At 46.0% G+C, this 16128-nt stretch overlaps 1 protein-coding gene across 2 annotated transcripts; it reads left to right on the top strand.

The window, feature by feature from the left end:
- The first annotated feature begins 8430 nt into the window (after positions 1 to 8430).
- On the top strand, positions 8431 to 15781 carry LOC114838787 (histone H4-like). Of its 2 annotated transcripts, none has more exons than XM_034296344.1 (2): positions 8431 to 8440; positions 15501 to 15781. In XM_034296344.1, the coding sequence occupies exons 1-2, from the start codon at positions 8431 to 8433 to the stop codon at positions 15779 to 15781; spliced, it is 291 nt and encodes a 96-aa protein (XP_034152235.1). The 2 variants fall into 2 exon arrangements, with proteins under 2 accessions (XP_034152235.1, XP_034152234.1); XM_034296343.1 differs by lacking the exon at positions 8431 to 8440 and adding an exon at positions 10406 to 10425 and having other exon boundaries at positions 15496 to 15781.
- Positions 15782 to 16128: the final 347 nt, after the last annotated feature.

Genomic DNA, 16128 nt, shown 5'->3' with positions numbered 1-16128 from the left:
AGGCTTCAGCGTTGTCATCCCAGGTGTCACATAGCCAGTCCTCGGCCTTGGGCTCTTCAATCACTGCTTGGTTGTATTCTTGAGACATGGTTCGTAAATTCTTCCGACTGCTTGATAGTCTCAGGCATTCTGGCTGTTTTTATGCTGTGTTGAGGTTGGTGTTAGCTTAAGGCAGGGCATCAGGGTCTTACGTCAGTCGATCGGCCCGCAGTCACAATCTACCCCGGTGACATTTTCCGGAAATAGCTCCAATCTAACAGCGTCGTACTCTTTCAACCCCTCAAAATTTTATACATCTACTGTATTATGGAGGCCTTGTTTTGGCCCCAAGTAAAACACTTTTCGAAAGGTGGCCCATAATCCGGCATTAAAAACCATTTGATCGGTCACACCAGCCTTAAACACATGGACTTCAGGTAATTCATAAAATGCCACCTCCAGTAGCTCTGGGTTGAAAATGTATCCACCGATCCGACCATCATCCATTCCCCATTCCTGTGCCAACATATCCTGGTGTAGTTGATGGATTTGGGTTTAAACTCTGCATCGGTTTCTTCGGGACTGGCATGTTGATTGCATCTCTGCGGTCCATCTGTAATTTCTTACCAAATCGCTGAGCGGCGTTTAAGATATTAGCTTTCACCGGTGTTTAACCCAAAATATTGATCGTAGCACAATCCTCCATGTTTTGTATTGTGTATGTAAATTTGCTCAGGCAAGACTAAATGACCATCACCGATGTCTGTATGATTTAAATGCAACACAATCAACCCATAAAACAGACCACCTGTTGCACCACTTGTCAGAAGATTAAACACCATTTGTTGAACATCAAACAGCTTACCGCTGACACAACAATTATTTATTGCCTGGGAATTTAACATTCCGGAACCCTAACAGCCATTTGTTTCATCAAACACAACCACCTGTTATAACACTAGTCTGTTTTGCTCATCAGACATTGTAAAACATCAAACACGGACACATCAATGTAATCATAAATCACAAAGTCACCGGACATGCGTACGTCACTCCTGAAGTCCCGCCCATACACACATCATACAGGAAGTCCCACCCTAACATACGTCATACCGGAAGTCCCACCCTACAAACCGGATGTCCCGCCCACCTGTCACATCAATATGGAAGCCCCGCCCTCCAGGGCCATAAATCACCATTCTGACACATTATGCCCTACATAAACTACTCAGGATGGCTTGAGTCTACACGGTTCTCATCTCGTGTTTAAGGCCAGTCCCCTGCTTGGAGTTGAGCTTCAATAGCACAGATCAGTGGCAGCAGCAAATTACTCCTCACCAGACCGTAGTGTTGTGTGTGTGTGCCTATCCCGAACGAATGACAACAGACATGGCAGAAGTCGCCCCAGCACCTGACGACGGTACACGACGCTACTGAGCATGTGAATGAGAACGAATCCTCAGAGTACACGCCGCTGTCGATAGGCGGGTTCTGCCCCACATTTTATGTTTACCAACGGACCGGGCTTGGCCACTAACTTTGTGTTGGAATCTCCCTGAGTGGAGCAGAAACAGCTGCTAGACTGCGCAGCAAAGACCGCTGTGAGCGGCGGGTTCAGTGAAGACGGTGTTGATCTAGTAGGGTCCTTCATCTCACACAACACACGCTGAGTTCCTCTGTCCACTATCAGGGGATGGGGCTGAGAAGAGAGGGGAATAACAGTCGCAACCTTAGGGAGCTTAGACTGGAGGGAAATGCGTCTTTCATTGAGAATGTAATTATCGGCTGTAGCTTTATTACAATTCAATAACATGTCACTGGGGGCCGGGGCACAGCTGGAACTGCTGTGCTCTGCAGCCACGCCTAGTCAGGTACGTCTCCGTTTCTGTCTTGGTGGCCGTGCTGGCCTCTTCCTTCTCTCTGTGTTTGTCTGCTTGGCAAGGGGAAGATGCTTGGCGAGCTGGCGGCGATCGTCCTCTATCTTCCTAAAGGTGTCCGAAGCCGTGTCCATGGCGTCGCCGAACAGCCCAGAGGAAATCAAAGGTGCGTTAAGCAAGGGGAATTTTCGCACTCTCCTGGACCGCAGAAAGTGACAGCCAGAGGTGACATTGTCCCACAACAGCTGTGGCCATGGTGCGCCCTGCGCACATGACGTGCACCTGGTTAAGATGTAGCGCTGCCCCCCCCATCTGGGAAATCTCCCTGATCTCTGCCGCAGAGAGGGTTAAGGTACCAGAAGTGAGTTTGGAGATGGCTACCAATAACAGAGCAATGTAATTGGCCGCTGCGACCGTCTGCGCCCCCTGTGTGTAGACCTTGTCCCACAGCTGGGCCTAGAAACGGTCCTTCAGTGCAGGCAGCACAGGTTTCTTGCTGTACCATCCACACGCTGGCGGCAGGAAGTGGGCCGCCATCGCTGGCTCCAACCTTAGGGGCTGAACCAATAGCCTCTGTCCTTCCTGCCACCCTGGTGTAAGGCATACAAGCCTTCACAGGAGGAGTCAGCATCAGAGGAGACTGCCACGAACCCTCCGCATACTTTGCGAGGCCCGGCAGACTGGGAGCCTCCGGGTCAGGTTACCTCACGCGCTCCGCCCAAGGACCGCCGGCCATCAGGTCGACCTCCTTGGGGGGCGGGAGGGGGGGTAAGGGGGGGTAAGGGGACCTCCAGCCACAGAGCCACTCTCTCAATCAATCCAATAAAATCAGATCTGATAAAGGGCTGTGTGGCAGAGGTGTGTGAAGAAAGGTCTGACTTAACCTCCCTCTCCTCACACATGCCACCATTCCCCAACCCCCGAGGGGGAAGGGGGTGGGGTGGGCAAGGCTGGGTCTGTTATGGGTTGGCGGTGTTCTCCCTTCCTGTGTGTGGACCTTTTTCCTGTTTTCCCCCTGTTGTCTCTGTGTTGTGTTCATCTGCACCTGAGGCTGTGAGAGGTGTGGCTATGGAGGAATTAGGTCAAGGGGCGTGGCCATTAAATCCTGCACAGTTTCCACACAGCTGCAGCGCATTCCATTCATCGCCTATGCAGTGTATCTACCCAGGCTGTTCACCTATTCGGCACCAGATCGTTAGTCTACAGCTATGATCCCGCTCAAACTGCTGCTACTTGCTACTCACCTGAGTTACCTGCTTCACTGCCTCCCGCCGAGACCTGTTGAACCATTCTCTGCTGTTCTCTGTTCACTCACATTCCCCCTGGATTTCCGTTGGTGAGTCAAGACTGGACATTATGTGACTACCCACTCTGATTCTCAGCCCTGCCCTGGATTCCTCTCTGCCTGCCTGCCTGCCTGTCTTGCACCTCACTACCATCTAGAAGCTGCACTGCCAAAACTCCCCCTCTTTGCACAATTTAGTTTGACTATTCAAATAAACATCTCTGAAAGCTTTCTGCCTCCGTTTATGTTGTCTCTGTGTTTTGGGTCAAACGGCATCCTGACAGGGTTAGTGGAGAAGTGTCCAGGGACGGATCCTATTCCATATCCCCTAGCTCTGCTTCATCAGAGTCCTCGCTCTCCGAGTCCACAGACGCGGATGAGGAGAGGACCTCCTCCAAAGCAACCCTCCCGCCGAAGAAAAAGAGGTGCTCTCTCCTAACCGAAACAGAAAGGAGGGTGCAACTCGGACAGTCCGGGGGTCAGACAGGCCCATCCTAGCATGCTTCTGTCCAAGGCACGCCACACAGGAGTCATGCGGGTCCGCAACGGCAGCCAGTGAAGAGCAGCGGCATCTAGCCGCGATCAGCTTATCAATTGATGACGGCATTATAAAAAATAAACGGCGGCAAAACTCATTAGTGCAAAATAAGAGTAGTGTTGTTCAGTTTTGCTGAAGAAAAATGGAGGCTGAGGGTAGGTTTCACTCAGTTATATAGGGGCATGTATTCTCTGATTGGCTGAACCATATATAACCTTATTACGCGCGGGAAGAAATGCCCACTCGATCGGAAAAACGGGCAGGGACTTGGATTTTGGGGCGACGCAGAGAGACCTTTCCAATGGCTGATTGAGGAGGTCCTCCGCTCTGGCCCAATTGACGCACTGGTGACATGGTGTCCAATCAGCAGACGACGCAGCCGGCTTTATGAATGCAACTTGGAGTTTTTCGCGGCTACACTCCTACTGTCTAAAGAAGGAAACTCGCACGCACCATGGCCAGAGAAAAGCAGACCGCTCGTGGCCCTGAGGGAGCTTCGTCGGTACCAGAAGTCCACCGAGCTCGTCGTCCACAAACTGCCTTTCCAGCGCCTCGTCAGAGAAATCGGCCAGGACTTTAAAACTGACCTGAGCTTCCAGAGCTCAGCCGTGATGGCCCTGCATTAGGCTAGCGAGGCCTACCTGGTGGGTCTGTTCGAAGACACCAACCTGTGCCCCATTCACGCCAAGAGGGTGACCATCATGCCCAAGGACATCCAGCTGGCCCACCGCATTCGCGGAGAGCGCAACCAACGAGTCCTGATCCCCAACGGCTCTTTTAAGAGCCACCTCCATGTTTCCATGCAAAAGGCAAACGTCATCCGTACGTTCATGGCGTCCACAAGACATGTATACTACGTGGGTGCTGCTGCAGGTGCTGCTGGTATTTGTTGTTGTTGTGGCAAACATAGGCCAGGAGAGCGTTCCGATGCTTGTGCCAGCATTCACCTGACTATTGCTATTATTGGCCTTTCCACAGCAGCAGCTTAGCATTGCATTCCTGGTTTCTGTTAAGCCATGCAAATGATCCGATGAATGTCTCCCACCACTATTTAGTGTTTGTTTGCGTCTCAAAGTGCAGCGATGATGGAGCCCTTTGGCAATCCCACTCGTTACTGTGGTCGTGACAATGGTGGGATGTGAAGGAATTGCCTCGTCGTTCCTCTAGTGGTTTAGTGACACTAGCCATGCATTTGTTCAAATGGCTCAGAGATGGAGACAGACAGTGTATACATCCAAATTGCACCTATCGTTCCTTCTAAGCAAAACATGCCATCCTTTACTGGGCTGAGAAGGCTCATTTTAGTGGAGAAAAAACTTTACGGTGTAGCACCGAGGACATCTTGTGGTCAGAATTGGCAGTGCGGCTGTGTTGCTGTCGAGTGTCCAAAATGCCTGTGTAGTTTGGGATTTCTCAGGGAAGAGTGGTTGTGTAATCACGCAGGCTGTCAAGTTCTCCATAAAGTCCTCTTTTGTATTGTCACATGTCAACAGACCAAATAATGTTGAACATATCCCAATAGCACTGCATGTGACGTGGCTATCAGACACATGGCATAATGCTGTTTACAGTGTAAACGGAAAGACCTGTCCTACGGTGATAACATTCGATGGGGGGATTCCAGCCAGAGGAAGGTGGCGAGATAACTCAGACCGTCCCTCGTCTGCTTTCTTGAAAGACGCTATGGCCGTGTGAACATGTTGCCGAATAAGCCCTCCTGGGAGAGAGGTGCTCTAAAGGAGGGGTAGCCGAGCTGATGGGACCCTGGTGAAGGTGGCGTAGGACTTGTCAGGCGCTCTGGCAGAAACTGGAGTGGACCAGCGAAGGCTTTAAAACCACGGACCTCAGGCGCAGGGGAGTCCACCGGTTTTACACCCTCCGCCCAGGAGATGAAGGACATGTCTGAAGGCTCCTTCGGCGCAGGCAGGGGAGGAGGAGGCAGCTGGATGCGTAGAACTGCCCTCTCAATCATGCCCGCAAACTACACGCGGAGAAGAAACAGCAGAGGAGAGGTCATCCTCCATCTCTCCCCGGAGAGAGGGAGAAGTACGAGATCCGCAACCACAACACCAGCGTGGGCCGGTCCCAGGCAGGAAACACACGAACGATGTCCTGGTGTTGAGACAGGTTAGCGCAATGGCAAGCGGCGGTGGAGAATGTCTTCAATTTGACACGCCAAGCTAAAGAACGTCAACGGCTGAAGTAGAGTAATCAATAGACACTCAGCATGCGTTTGCTGAATAAAAAGGGGGGGACTTCTCTGGGCTTACGGGTCCTATACGGGGCAGGCTGTCGGGGCAGGCTATACTGATTGGCTGTCGCATCTTGCATAATGAGTTTTCAGTACGGCCCAGGTAAACCACTAGGAGCTAAAGCCCCTCTAGGGGGTGGAGCTCCACGACATATAACTGAAAGAAGCAATGAGCAAACAACTGAACGACTGAAATAATGGAAGTAGTTCAGTAATAGTCATCTATGCTTTTCCGGTGGCTTCAACTAAACTGGTGAGTACCTAGAGCCAATTTGAACGTTGACCTGCCGCCGTTCCCCACGAGAAGAAATTATATTCCTGGCTTGGATTTAGGAATCAAATTGGAGTTTGGGGTTTAGAAGAACATTGTCAATTGAGGGCTTCTCACGTTAGTTGAAAGGGCCCAAAAGTAAGATTAGGGAGGAATCCAAGCATGAACGACATCTGCATTTCATGTTCAATGAGGGGAGATGAGTCTGTGTGTGGCAACCTGTCTCTCTATGTGTGTGTGTCTCTCTAAATGAGTGTGTCACTGTGTGTGTGTGTGAGAGAGGGGGAGAGAGAGACAGAGACTGGGTCTGTTCTTTCTGTTGATTTTCCACTCTGTCAGTCTGAGTGTGTGTGTGTGTGTGTCTCTCTGAATGAGTGAGTGACTGTGTGCATGTGTGTCTTACTGAGTCTGTGTGTGTGTGAGAGAGATAGACTGGGTCTGTCCATCTGTCTGTTTGTCTGTCTGTCTGAGTGTGTGTGCGTGTGTAAGAGAGAGAGGGAGAAAGAAACTGGGTCTGTTTGTCTGTCTGTCGATCTTTCACTCTGTCTGTATGAGTGTGTGACTCTTTGTGAGTGTGTGTGTGTCTCTCTGAGTGAGTGAGTGAGTGACTGTGTGTATATCTGTGTCGTCCTGAGTGTGTGTGTGTGTGTGTGTGTGAGAGAGGGACTGGGTCTGTCTTTCTGTTGATCTTCCACTCTGTCTGTGTGTCTCTCTCTGAACGAGTGAGTGACTGTGGCAAAACTCCTCCAATCCGTGAGCTCCTTGGAGCTCCTGATGATGCAAGGAATGTCAACGGTGTATGCCAGGCTGAGGCCCATTCTGAGCAGTGTGATCCACTGTATTGCAGGCGATCCCAGCGAACAAGACTTCAATGGCGTATCCATGCTAACTGAAGATGATGGAAAAAATGGCTCCCCTTCCTCATCGGGGAAAGTAAATCTCTATGACCATCCACCACTACAGACTTTGTCCCCTTCCCTGGACTTTTTAACAAAAAAAAAGACTCCCCAAAATGAAGATGAGAGATACATTTACGTACCCTATTTTGTGTTTTAGCGTACCCTTATGAGTACCTTACAAGTAGCCACTTTTAATGTAAGAGGGATGCAGTCAGCTATAAATAGATTTATGGAAATAGCTTACTTATTTAAAACTCATTTTGACATTCTATGCCTTCAAGAGCTAAGACTGAAGTGCGAAAAAGACACTGAAGATATAATTAATAGGTGGCACAAAGCCGCAGTTGTCATCTCAAAAGGAGAAGACTGTGCAGATGGTATTGCTATCCTTTTTAACACAAACAATGTCACCATCCAATAGAGAAGAGATAATTCCTGCTAGATTATTGATGATTGATTGTTTTTATAGAGGGATAAAAATATATTATAAATTATAAATATATATACAGCTCCGACGAAAGCTAAAAAGGTGCCACTTAAAAATTGCAAGAACTCCTCTGTGTTGGATATCGTGTCATTGTTTGTGGCGATTTTAACACAATCACCGAAGAACATGACCGAATCAGTCCAACTGCTTTAAAGATAAAACATGAAGGGAAAACATTATCAAAAATGATTGACAATTCCGATGTTTCTGATGTCTATAGACATGGACCTTTCTGCTTTCTTGTCAGTGGCCTACTGACAAGACACTCAGTGTATTCTGTGTATTTCATTCGATCCGCTGCAAGGGGAAGTAATGAGGTCCTCTGCTCTGTTTTGTGTCGGAACTATGTGCCCTGCCCACGGCATATTAAATTACACAGTAGGTTGAGAATATTGTGTGGAAAAGAGTGTCTCTCTGCAGTGGGTTTGTGCAGGTTTGGCCGTCCTAGGTGTTATAGGAGAATAAGTAGCAGTGTTCCGAAGGGGGCCACTGTGACATCATAAGGACAGACATAATATGAATGGTCTGGTGTGTGTTATTCCAATGTAGCGTGCTGGAGTCTCTCAGTTTCCAGTGCACGGTAAGGCCTGTGACCCAAAAGGCCAGTGGTTTGTCTTTGGATATGCTCCATCGAATGCCAGGCCTCCCTCATTGAGTACAGGTGAGACCTAATTCTGTCGACAATACGATTGGGAATGCTGAAGACGCATACAAGGTTAGGATGAGCAACAGGTGCTTCTAGGGCCTAATGGTTTTCTGGGGTTTGACAGTCATTCTGATCATGTCTGTGACATGTTGCTTTGAAGGAATTATTGGGCCAAGTGTCTCTGCCTGTCTGGGTGAATGTCTGGGAGTGTTACGGCCTGCCTTTGTGACTGTGCATGTGTGTGACTGTCTGTGTGTGTGGGACTGACTGTCCTTATGTCTGGCTGACTGTGTGAGAGAGACTGTATGTGCCTACCTGCCTGCCTGTCTGATGGGTTTCAGATGGATGACCCGGGTTTTCTGTTGGGCGGGGTAGACTTCTCTGCTCGACCCTCTGTGGTGACAGGTCCACAGTGCTCGGCTGTGCCGCCTGCTGGAAGCTCTGTCTCCTTGGTTACGGCTGTAACCGGTGGGGAGACGGATGGCTCGGCCCAGGTGGCGCATGCATCCTCCTCTCCCTTTCGGGTTGGCCCCGCCTTGGGTGGGTTGGTGGTCAGGCCGACGACGTATACAATCAGTGGCTGACCACAGCCCTTCAGCTGCGTGCTCGCCCACTCTCCCTGTTCTACTCAAAGTGGCGTCAGCTATGCACTCTGCCGGGGTGGCTAGTCAAGACGCTGAGGAAGGGGTACGCGCTGCAGTTTCGCTGCCACCCCCCCCCCCGCTCTCGGGTGTCATGACGTCTCCTTTGAAGGTTGCTGCCCTACAGGGGGAGATTGCGGACCTGCTGGAAAAGGGGGCGGTGTCCCTAGTCCCGTTGGGGCAGAGGGAGAAGGGGCTGTACTCCCCTTACTTCCTGGTAGTAGAAGACAGGGCATGAGGCCGATCCTAGACCTGCACATTTTAAACAAATGCGTTTCAAAGAGGCTGTTTCGCATGCTCACGATGAAACGTCTCCTGGAGTGTGTGCACCCCGGGGATTTTTGCATCAGCATCGATCTGAAGCATCGATGTTCCTTTTTTGCCGCGCCACAGGATGTTCCTGCAATTTCCCTTTCAGGGTCAGGCATACAAGTACACAAGGATTCCGTTCGGGTACGTGTTGGGACCACTGAGGTGTCAGGGGGTCAGTGTTCTGGCCTCTGGCACGCTCAAGGTGTATGCATGTGCAATCTCAGCGTGTCATAAGGGGTTCAATGGATTGTCTTTGTTTAGTCACCCCTTGGTTAAACGTTTCTGGCCGGGTCCTGCCGTCTCCTGCCGGTGGCCCGGCGGTCGTTGCCTCAGTGGGATTTGGCTTTGGTTCTGGAGGTGCTGTGTGACGCACTGTTGGAACCGATTGATCAGATACCATTGAAGATGCTGTCCCTTAAAACTGCGCTTTTGTTGGCTCTGACCTCTGCCAAGAGGGTCAGCGACCTTTGTGTGCTGTCGACGCAGCCTGGCTGTCTCGCCATCAACGGTGATTGCCATCTGTCTTGCCATCAACAAGTCACGTGGCACTCCTACGCCTAGAGGGTTTTGGGCCCACTCCACGTGTGGGGTGGAGGACATTTGTGCTGCCGCGTCTTGGGGGACGCTGTCGCGGTTTGTCTGATTTTACTCGCAGGCACGTTGGCTCACTCTGTGTTCAGTGTGGCTGAGTCTGGGGTGTGAGTTGGGTCTGTTGAGCTACTGGGATGGCACATTTGGAATGGGTCCGTACGCTGCTCCGGTCTGCCTGTGCGCTTTTGTGTGTGATGCATGCATTGTGTGTGCTTGAGCGTCTACTTGTGCGCCGAGTCCAGGTCTCAGCGTGTTCTGTGGGCTGGCCTCAGACGCTCCGATTCAGTCAAGACTGATTGAGGAGGTACCCGGATGGGTTGGTGCCGTGATTACATTCGTTTGAGGGCTATGGTCAGCGTGTAACCAGGATGGAAGTGGCTCTGTGTCGTGGTTTCCACGCCTGGGCCGTCCTGTTTGGCACCTCTCTTTGGTGAGGTGGGTGACAGGCAGGGAATACATCTTGGGCTCGCTCGCTTTGCCCTAAACCAATAGCAGCGAAGCCCCTATCGGCAAAGCTTCACGATATAGAACGATGGTTACTTTCGTAACCCCAGTTCTATGAGTGGAGCGTCGCCCATAGGGATCATGCCCTGACCTGTCACTGACTGCTTTTCTCGTGAAGAAAGGTATGTCGGGAGGCAGATTGGGGTGTGACAACCTCTTTTATAGCCATGGGGGCAGATGGCCATGAGAGGTGCGAATTGCATATTGAAATTTTCAGTGCCTGCTATTTGGCAGAGGGGTAAAACAATAGGAGCGAGGCAAGGAAGGAAAATCCCCCAAATCAGGATTTTGTTGGAGAAATGCTCCTTTTTCAGCTATGATTAATGTAGCAGATGTATATTAATTCACTGCTTTGAATTAGTCTCTCAAGAGGAATTTACACTCAGTAGATTTCTTGAATATGCTCAGAGCAAGACCGAGAAATGGAGAGACTGGATTATTGAATCTTCCATGGAGCTAGATGTTAAAATTATCTATGTGAAGTTTTGGACGAGTAGAGTCCCGGACTATGATGTGGAATTTTTTCTTAAATGTTTTTGTATTATTTTGCAACCTGCAATTAAACCAACCGATAAATTCTGAATATGGTATGGTGTGCAAAAGTATAAAGTAAGGATTAAAAGGAACACCAACAGTCAATAAATACAAATCCCTAATTCAATGTCTTTGGGACCATATAATGGGAAGATTTCATATCCTGGCAAGAGTCTGAGGTGTTGTATCTGCCAGAGTGTGGATCACCAGGTAAAGGATTACCGGGACGTTGGCCATAAATCAAAAGACTAATTCATTGAGTTTGTGCACTCTCTGCCCCCAGGAAAGACCCATTTTTTTCAATTGCCCAAAATTGTACGCAAATAGAGAAAGGGCGGGCTTGAGTGTTCCTGATGAAGAATCTGATAGCGGAACTGACGATGACGATAATCACCAAAATAGGGAAGAGAAACCTGAGGACGATATTGCAGACCAAAAGAAACCCAACACTGCTTGCCCAGCGAGTGAGGAAGGAGAGACACAGGACGATGTAATGGAACCATGATCCAACCCAGAGGAAAAGCTTAAGGGAGATATAGAGCTAATTAAATACTCACCTGACAAGACCGCTTCGATACAATGCATCTCCACTCCGGTCGGTCCAAGAACAGCTGAAAAGAGAGATCCCACAAAGGTGAAGTATCAGAGTTCTGAAGAGATAAATCGAAATATCGATGGGATCCCCTCCACTTGGTCAAGCAGTATGGGAAATGAAGAGTCTTCTGAAGAAAGTAGCGAACAAGACTTCAATGGCGTATCCATGCTAACTGAAGATGATGGAAAAAATGGCTCCCCTTCCTCATCGGGGAAAGTAAATCTCTATGACCATCCACCACTACAGACTTTGTCCCCTTCCCTGGACTTTTTAACAAAAAAAAAGACTCCCCAAAATGAAGAAGATGAGAGATACATTTACGTACCCTATTTTGTGTTTTAGCGTACCCTTATGAGTACCTTACAAGTAGCCACTTTTAATGTAAGAGGGATGCAGTCAGCTATAAATAGATTTATGGAAATAGCTTACTTATTTAAAACTCATTTTGTCATTCTATACCTTCAAGAGCTAAGACTGAAGTGCGAAAAAGACACTGAAGATAATTAATAGGTGGCACAAAGCCGCAGTTGTCATCTCAAAAGGAGAAGACTGTGCAGATGGTATTGCTATCCTTTTTAACACAAACAATGTCACCATCCAATAGAGAAGAGATAATTCCTGCTAGATTATTGATGATTGATTGTTTTTATAGAGGGATAAAAATATATTATAAATTATAAATATATATACAGCTCCGACGAAAGCTAAAAAGGTGCCACTTAAAAATTGCAAGAACTCCTCTGTGTTGGATATCGTGTCATTGTTTGTGGCGATTTTAACACAATCACCGAAGAACATGACCGAATCAGTCCAACTGCTTTAAAGATAAAACATGAAGGGAAAACATTATCAAAAATTATTGACAATTCCGATGTTTCTGATGTCTATAGACACCTGTACCCGACAACAACTGATTTCACGAGATATGATGGGAAGGCGAAAACCAGAATAGATAGGCTATATGTTTCCGATAATATTAAACCAATTAATTATTCTACCTTGCTTGTGGACTTCTCAGATCATTTTCTTGTCAGGTCAATTGTCGCCATAGGCAAATGTGGGAAATGAGAATTTTGGAAACTTAACGTGAAATGTTTAAGTAATCAAGGTATTGTCGATAAACTAAAACTTGAACTTGAGAAAGTATATCAGCTTTGGATTTTAATCAAATCTGATATAGAATTGTAGGAAATCATGAAATACAGGGTAACACAATTTCTAAAATGTAAGTGTAAATAGATTATTATAATACATAACCAAAGGTACATGACAATAATGAAAAAAATATATTGAGTTTAAACATAAGCAAGGTATAACATTACAAGAAGCAGAGTAGACCGCTTAGACCAATTTAACGTCAAATCCTTATTTAATATTAGAGTACAAGCAGGAATTTGATTAAATCCGGTAAAATTAGTTAATGCGTTAAATGCTATAGTTTAATGTAAAAAGAGAAGATTGCGGAAACATATTAATGCAATTAAAAATATGGAAGGGGACTTTATTATCAATGAAAAAGAGAAAAGCAAAGTAGTTAAAGAAACGTTCTCTATGATGTATACAAATATAGAGCCTGACGAAATAAAGATAACTGAATTCCTTAAAGCAGACAACCACTGTTTTAATATATTATTTCGCAAAATAAATAGAAAAGTTGAAGATACAATTAAACAACTTAGTGTAGGGAAGTCGCCTGGTCCAGATGGTCTCCCCTCTGAATTTTATAAGCTACTTATTAGTAACGTAACCTACTGTAATGCTTCTAGTTGGTGTTGAGTTGGTTAAGGAACCAGGCGCAGGCAGATATCGCATTCATGGGTTTTAATAAACAACAAACAAACCAAACACGAACGGAAAACAATAACTAATCTACTGAATGAAAATTAAGTGCGCGACAACGCCACTTAACAACTAACATTCAAACAACACTCACCAGCATACAAACAGACAGCAACAATGATCCACAATGTGGGGAGCAGAGGGGAAACATTTAAACACATACAAACGCTACAAATTAGGACCTGGTGTGAAGGATTGAAAACATGTTACAGTCCGGGATGTGTTCGTGTGATATGGGAACTTGAGAATATATGGCGAGGTGGCGCTGCTGCTCACCGCACCATGACACCAACCTACTTACTTCTGCCTTCAATCAAGGTTTGAGAGAAGGCAGTATTTGCCCGTCTTTTTATCGGGAGTTATAACCTTGATCTATAAGAAAGGAGACGAATGTAACCTAGATAATTACCAACATCGGACCCTAATGAACTTGGATTATAAAATATTGCTCAAGGTTATAATGAATTAACTTAATGAGGTTCTGGATAAAATAATTTAAAAAGAACAAACATGTGCAATAAATGGGCATTTTATATGGGACATCCTTAGTTTTTTAAGAGACATTGTAAATTCCAAATCAGAAATTGAGCTATATATTTTAAGCCTTGACCAAAAAAAACCTTCAGTTATGTCTCACGTGAATACATGTGGAAGGTTATGAAAGCTTATGGGTTTCCTAGTATTTTCATTATGATGGTCAAATTGTTACACGCTAAGTCAATAGTGCAATGAATGTAAATGGCTTCCTGATGGATCCCCTTGAAATAGGAAGAGGGGTGAAGCAAGGTTGCCCTCTTAGCGCAGCTCTTTATGTCTTGGCTATTAGCCCTTTACTCCAAAGAATTAAAGAAGACCCAATTATTGAAGGTATACGAATTAGTTCTGGACAAAATATAGCTGTACTTGCATATGCGGATGACGTGTCAGTTATTATAAAAAACCAAGATGAACTAAATGGATTGAAATACCACCTCAAATTATATGAGGAAGCCTCAGGAGCCAAACTAAATCAAACAAAAACAGAAGGAATCTGGATTGGTAGTAATGAAAAAAAAACTCCAATAAATGTACAAATAAAAGATGAAGTGAAAACATTAGGTGTGTGGATATGTAACTCCAATTGCAGCATTATAAACTGGGATAAAAAAGTAATAGATGTTAAAGAAGAGCTTTTAAAATGGACTGGGAAATCCATGTCATATAAATGCAGGGCTAATATTATTAAGTCTTTTGTCTTGTCAAAAATTATGTTCCTAGCTACTGTTTTCCCACCAGCCGATCACTATATTAAGAAGTTAAATAAAATGTGTGTAAACTTTATATGGGGAACTACACGTGAGGTGACTAAAAGGAAATTAATGTATAAAAGTAAAGGCTCTGGAGGCCTAGGAGCCATGGAAATTGGGACTAAAATGAAAATATTGTTTGTTAAAAACATAGCAAACGGGATTAAAAGAGCGGCCTCTTGGGAGAAAAAGAAAGGAAGAGCGAGATCCACTGTACCCCCTTTTAAGATAATGCATGGAGATTTTGTGGCCAAGTATGAATCCTTGAATATTGATTGGAGTGGATTACCAAATAAAGCGATATAAATGCGAACATTTAGATATAGTCCCGTATAGATACTTAATTCAGGATGCAAAGCCTGCATTAAGAATGTCTTTGATAAGAAGATGTCAGAAACTATGAGAGACACTGTATGGCTAATATCCGTGAACAGACTTCCTGTTTGCGCGATAGTTTGCTGGAGTTGCTATGTTAAAACAAAAGTGTGTCCGATGGTAGGATGTAACAATGATGAGACCTTAGAACATTTATTAATTGATTGCGCTAGATCAAAAGAAGTGTAGGGTTTTATGGGTGGAATACATTTTAATATTGAAATAGATGTTTAATCAGTAATGTATGGTATTTTTAAGGAATCATTGTCACCAGAGAAGAGACAAATGTTTTGGATAATTGTATGTATTGTGAATTGCAAATTATGGAAACCAAGATGTCTAGTAATTTTTTATCAAATGACCATCTCCGGAGAAACTTTTTTTAAACAAGTTATGACTGAACTTAGACGAAGGAAGAAACAAGATCAAATAGAGAAAAGATCTGTGCCCTGGTATATACTGGACATTTAATAATGTAATGTGGAATTTGATGTATGTTTTTGTAAATATGACATAACTTGGACATTTAATACCTTGTATACTGTAATTTTTGTGTAACTAAAATGTAAAAGTATCTTTAAAAAGCAAAGGGGGTAAAGGAGGAGCCAAGCGCCATCGCAAAGTTCTCCGCAATAACATCCAGGGAATCACCAAGCCCGCCATCCGCCGCCTGGCTTGCCGTGGCGGTGTGAAGTGCATCTCTGGTTTGATCTACGAGGAGACCCGCGGTGTCCTGAAAGTGTTTCTGGAGAACGTGATCTGTGATGCGGCCACTTACACCAAGCACGCCAAGAGAAAGACTGTGTCTGCCATGGACGTGGTTTACGCTCTGAAACGCCAGGGACGCACCTTGTATGGCTTTGGCGGGTAAAGACTTTGTCTTCACAACTCTATCATTCCATCTTGAACACTAAGGCTCTTTTAAGAGCCACCCACTGTGTCAGTAAAAGTGCAATTCCTCGTGCAAAGTAATGTGGGCACCAGACAACGCCTAGTTGGGTGTGACAGGGCCCTGGTAGTGAGATGATCTGTGGCCACTTTGAGGGAATTGAATAGTTGAATGTAACCCCTGGCTTGTGTACAATGTAGCGTTTCACTGAACTCCTAGTGTGCCTACAATGTAGCATTCCACTCTGCTCCTTACCTGTCTACAATAGTAGTAAATGTAGGGTATAATGTGTCAGAATGGTGATTTTTGTCCTGGAGGGCGGGACATCC

Source organism: Esox lucius, chromosome 13 (assembly GCF_011004845.1).
Source record: "Esox lucius isolate fEsoLuc1 chromosome 13, fEsoLuc1.pri, whole genome shotgun sequence".
In the NCBI taxonomy this organism is placed as follows: Eukaryota; Metazoa; Chordata; class Actinopteri; order Esociformes; family Esocidae; genus Esox; species Esox lucius.
The sequence above is the reverse complement of the archived record's forward strand: the minus strand, read 5'-3'. Positions and strand labels throughout refer to the sequence as shown.

Bases quoted from the DNA above. Each gene is read 5' to 3' on its own strand.
- LOC114838787 (XM_034296343.1), top strand. From the start codon at position 10,406: ATGTCGGGAGGCAGATTGGG. The intron at 10,426-15,495 runs GTGTGACAACCT...ATCTTTAAAAAG, and splicing joins ATGTCGGGAGGCAGATTGGG to CAAAGGGGGTAAAGGAGGAG.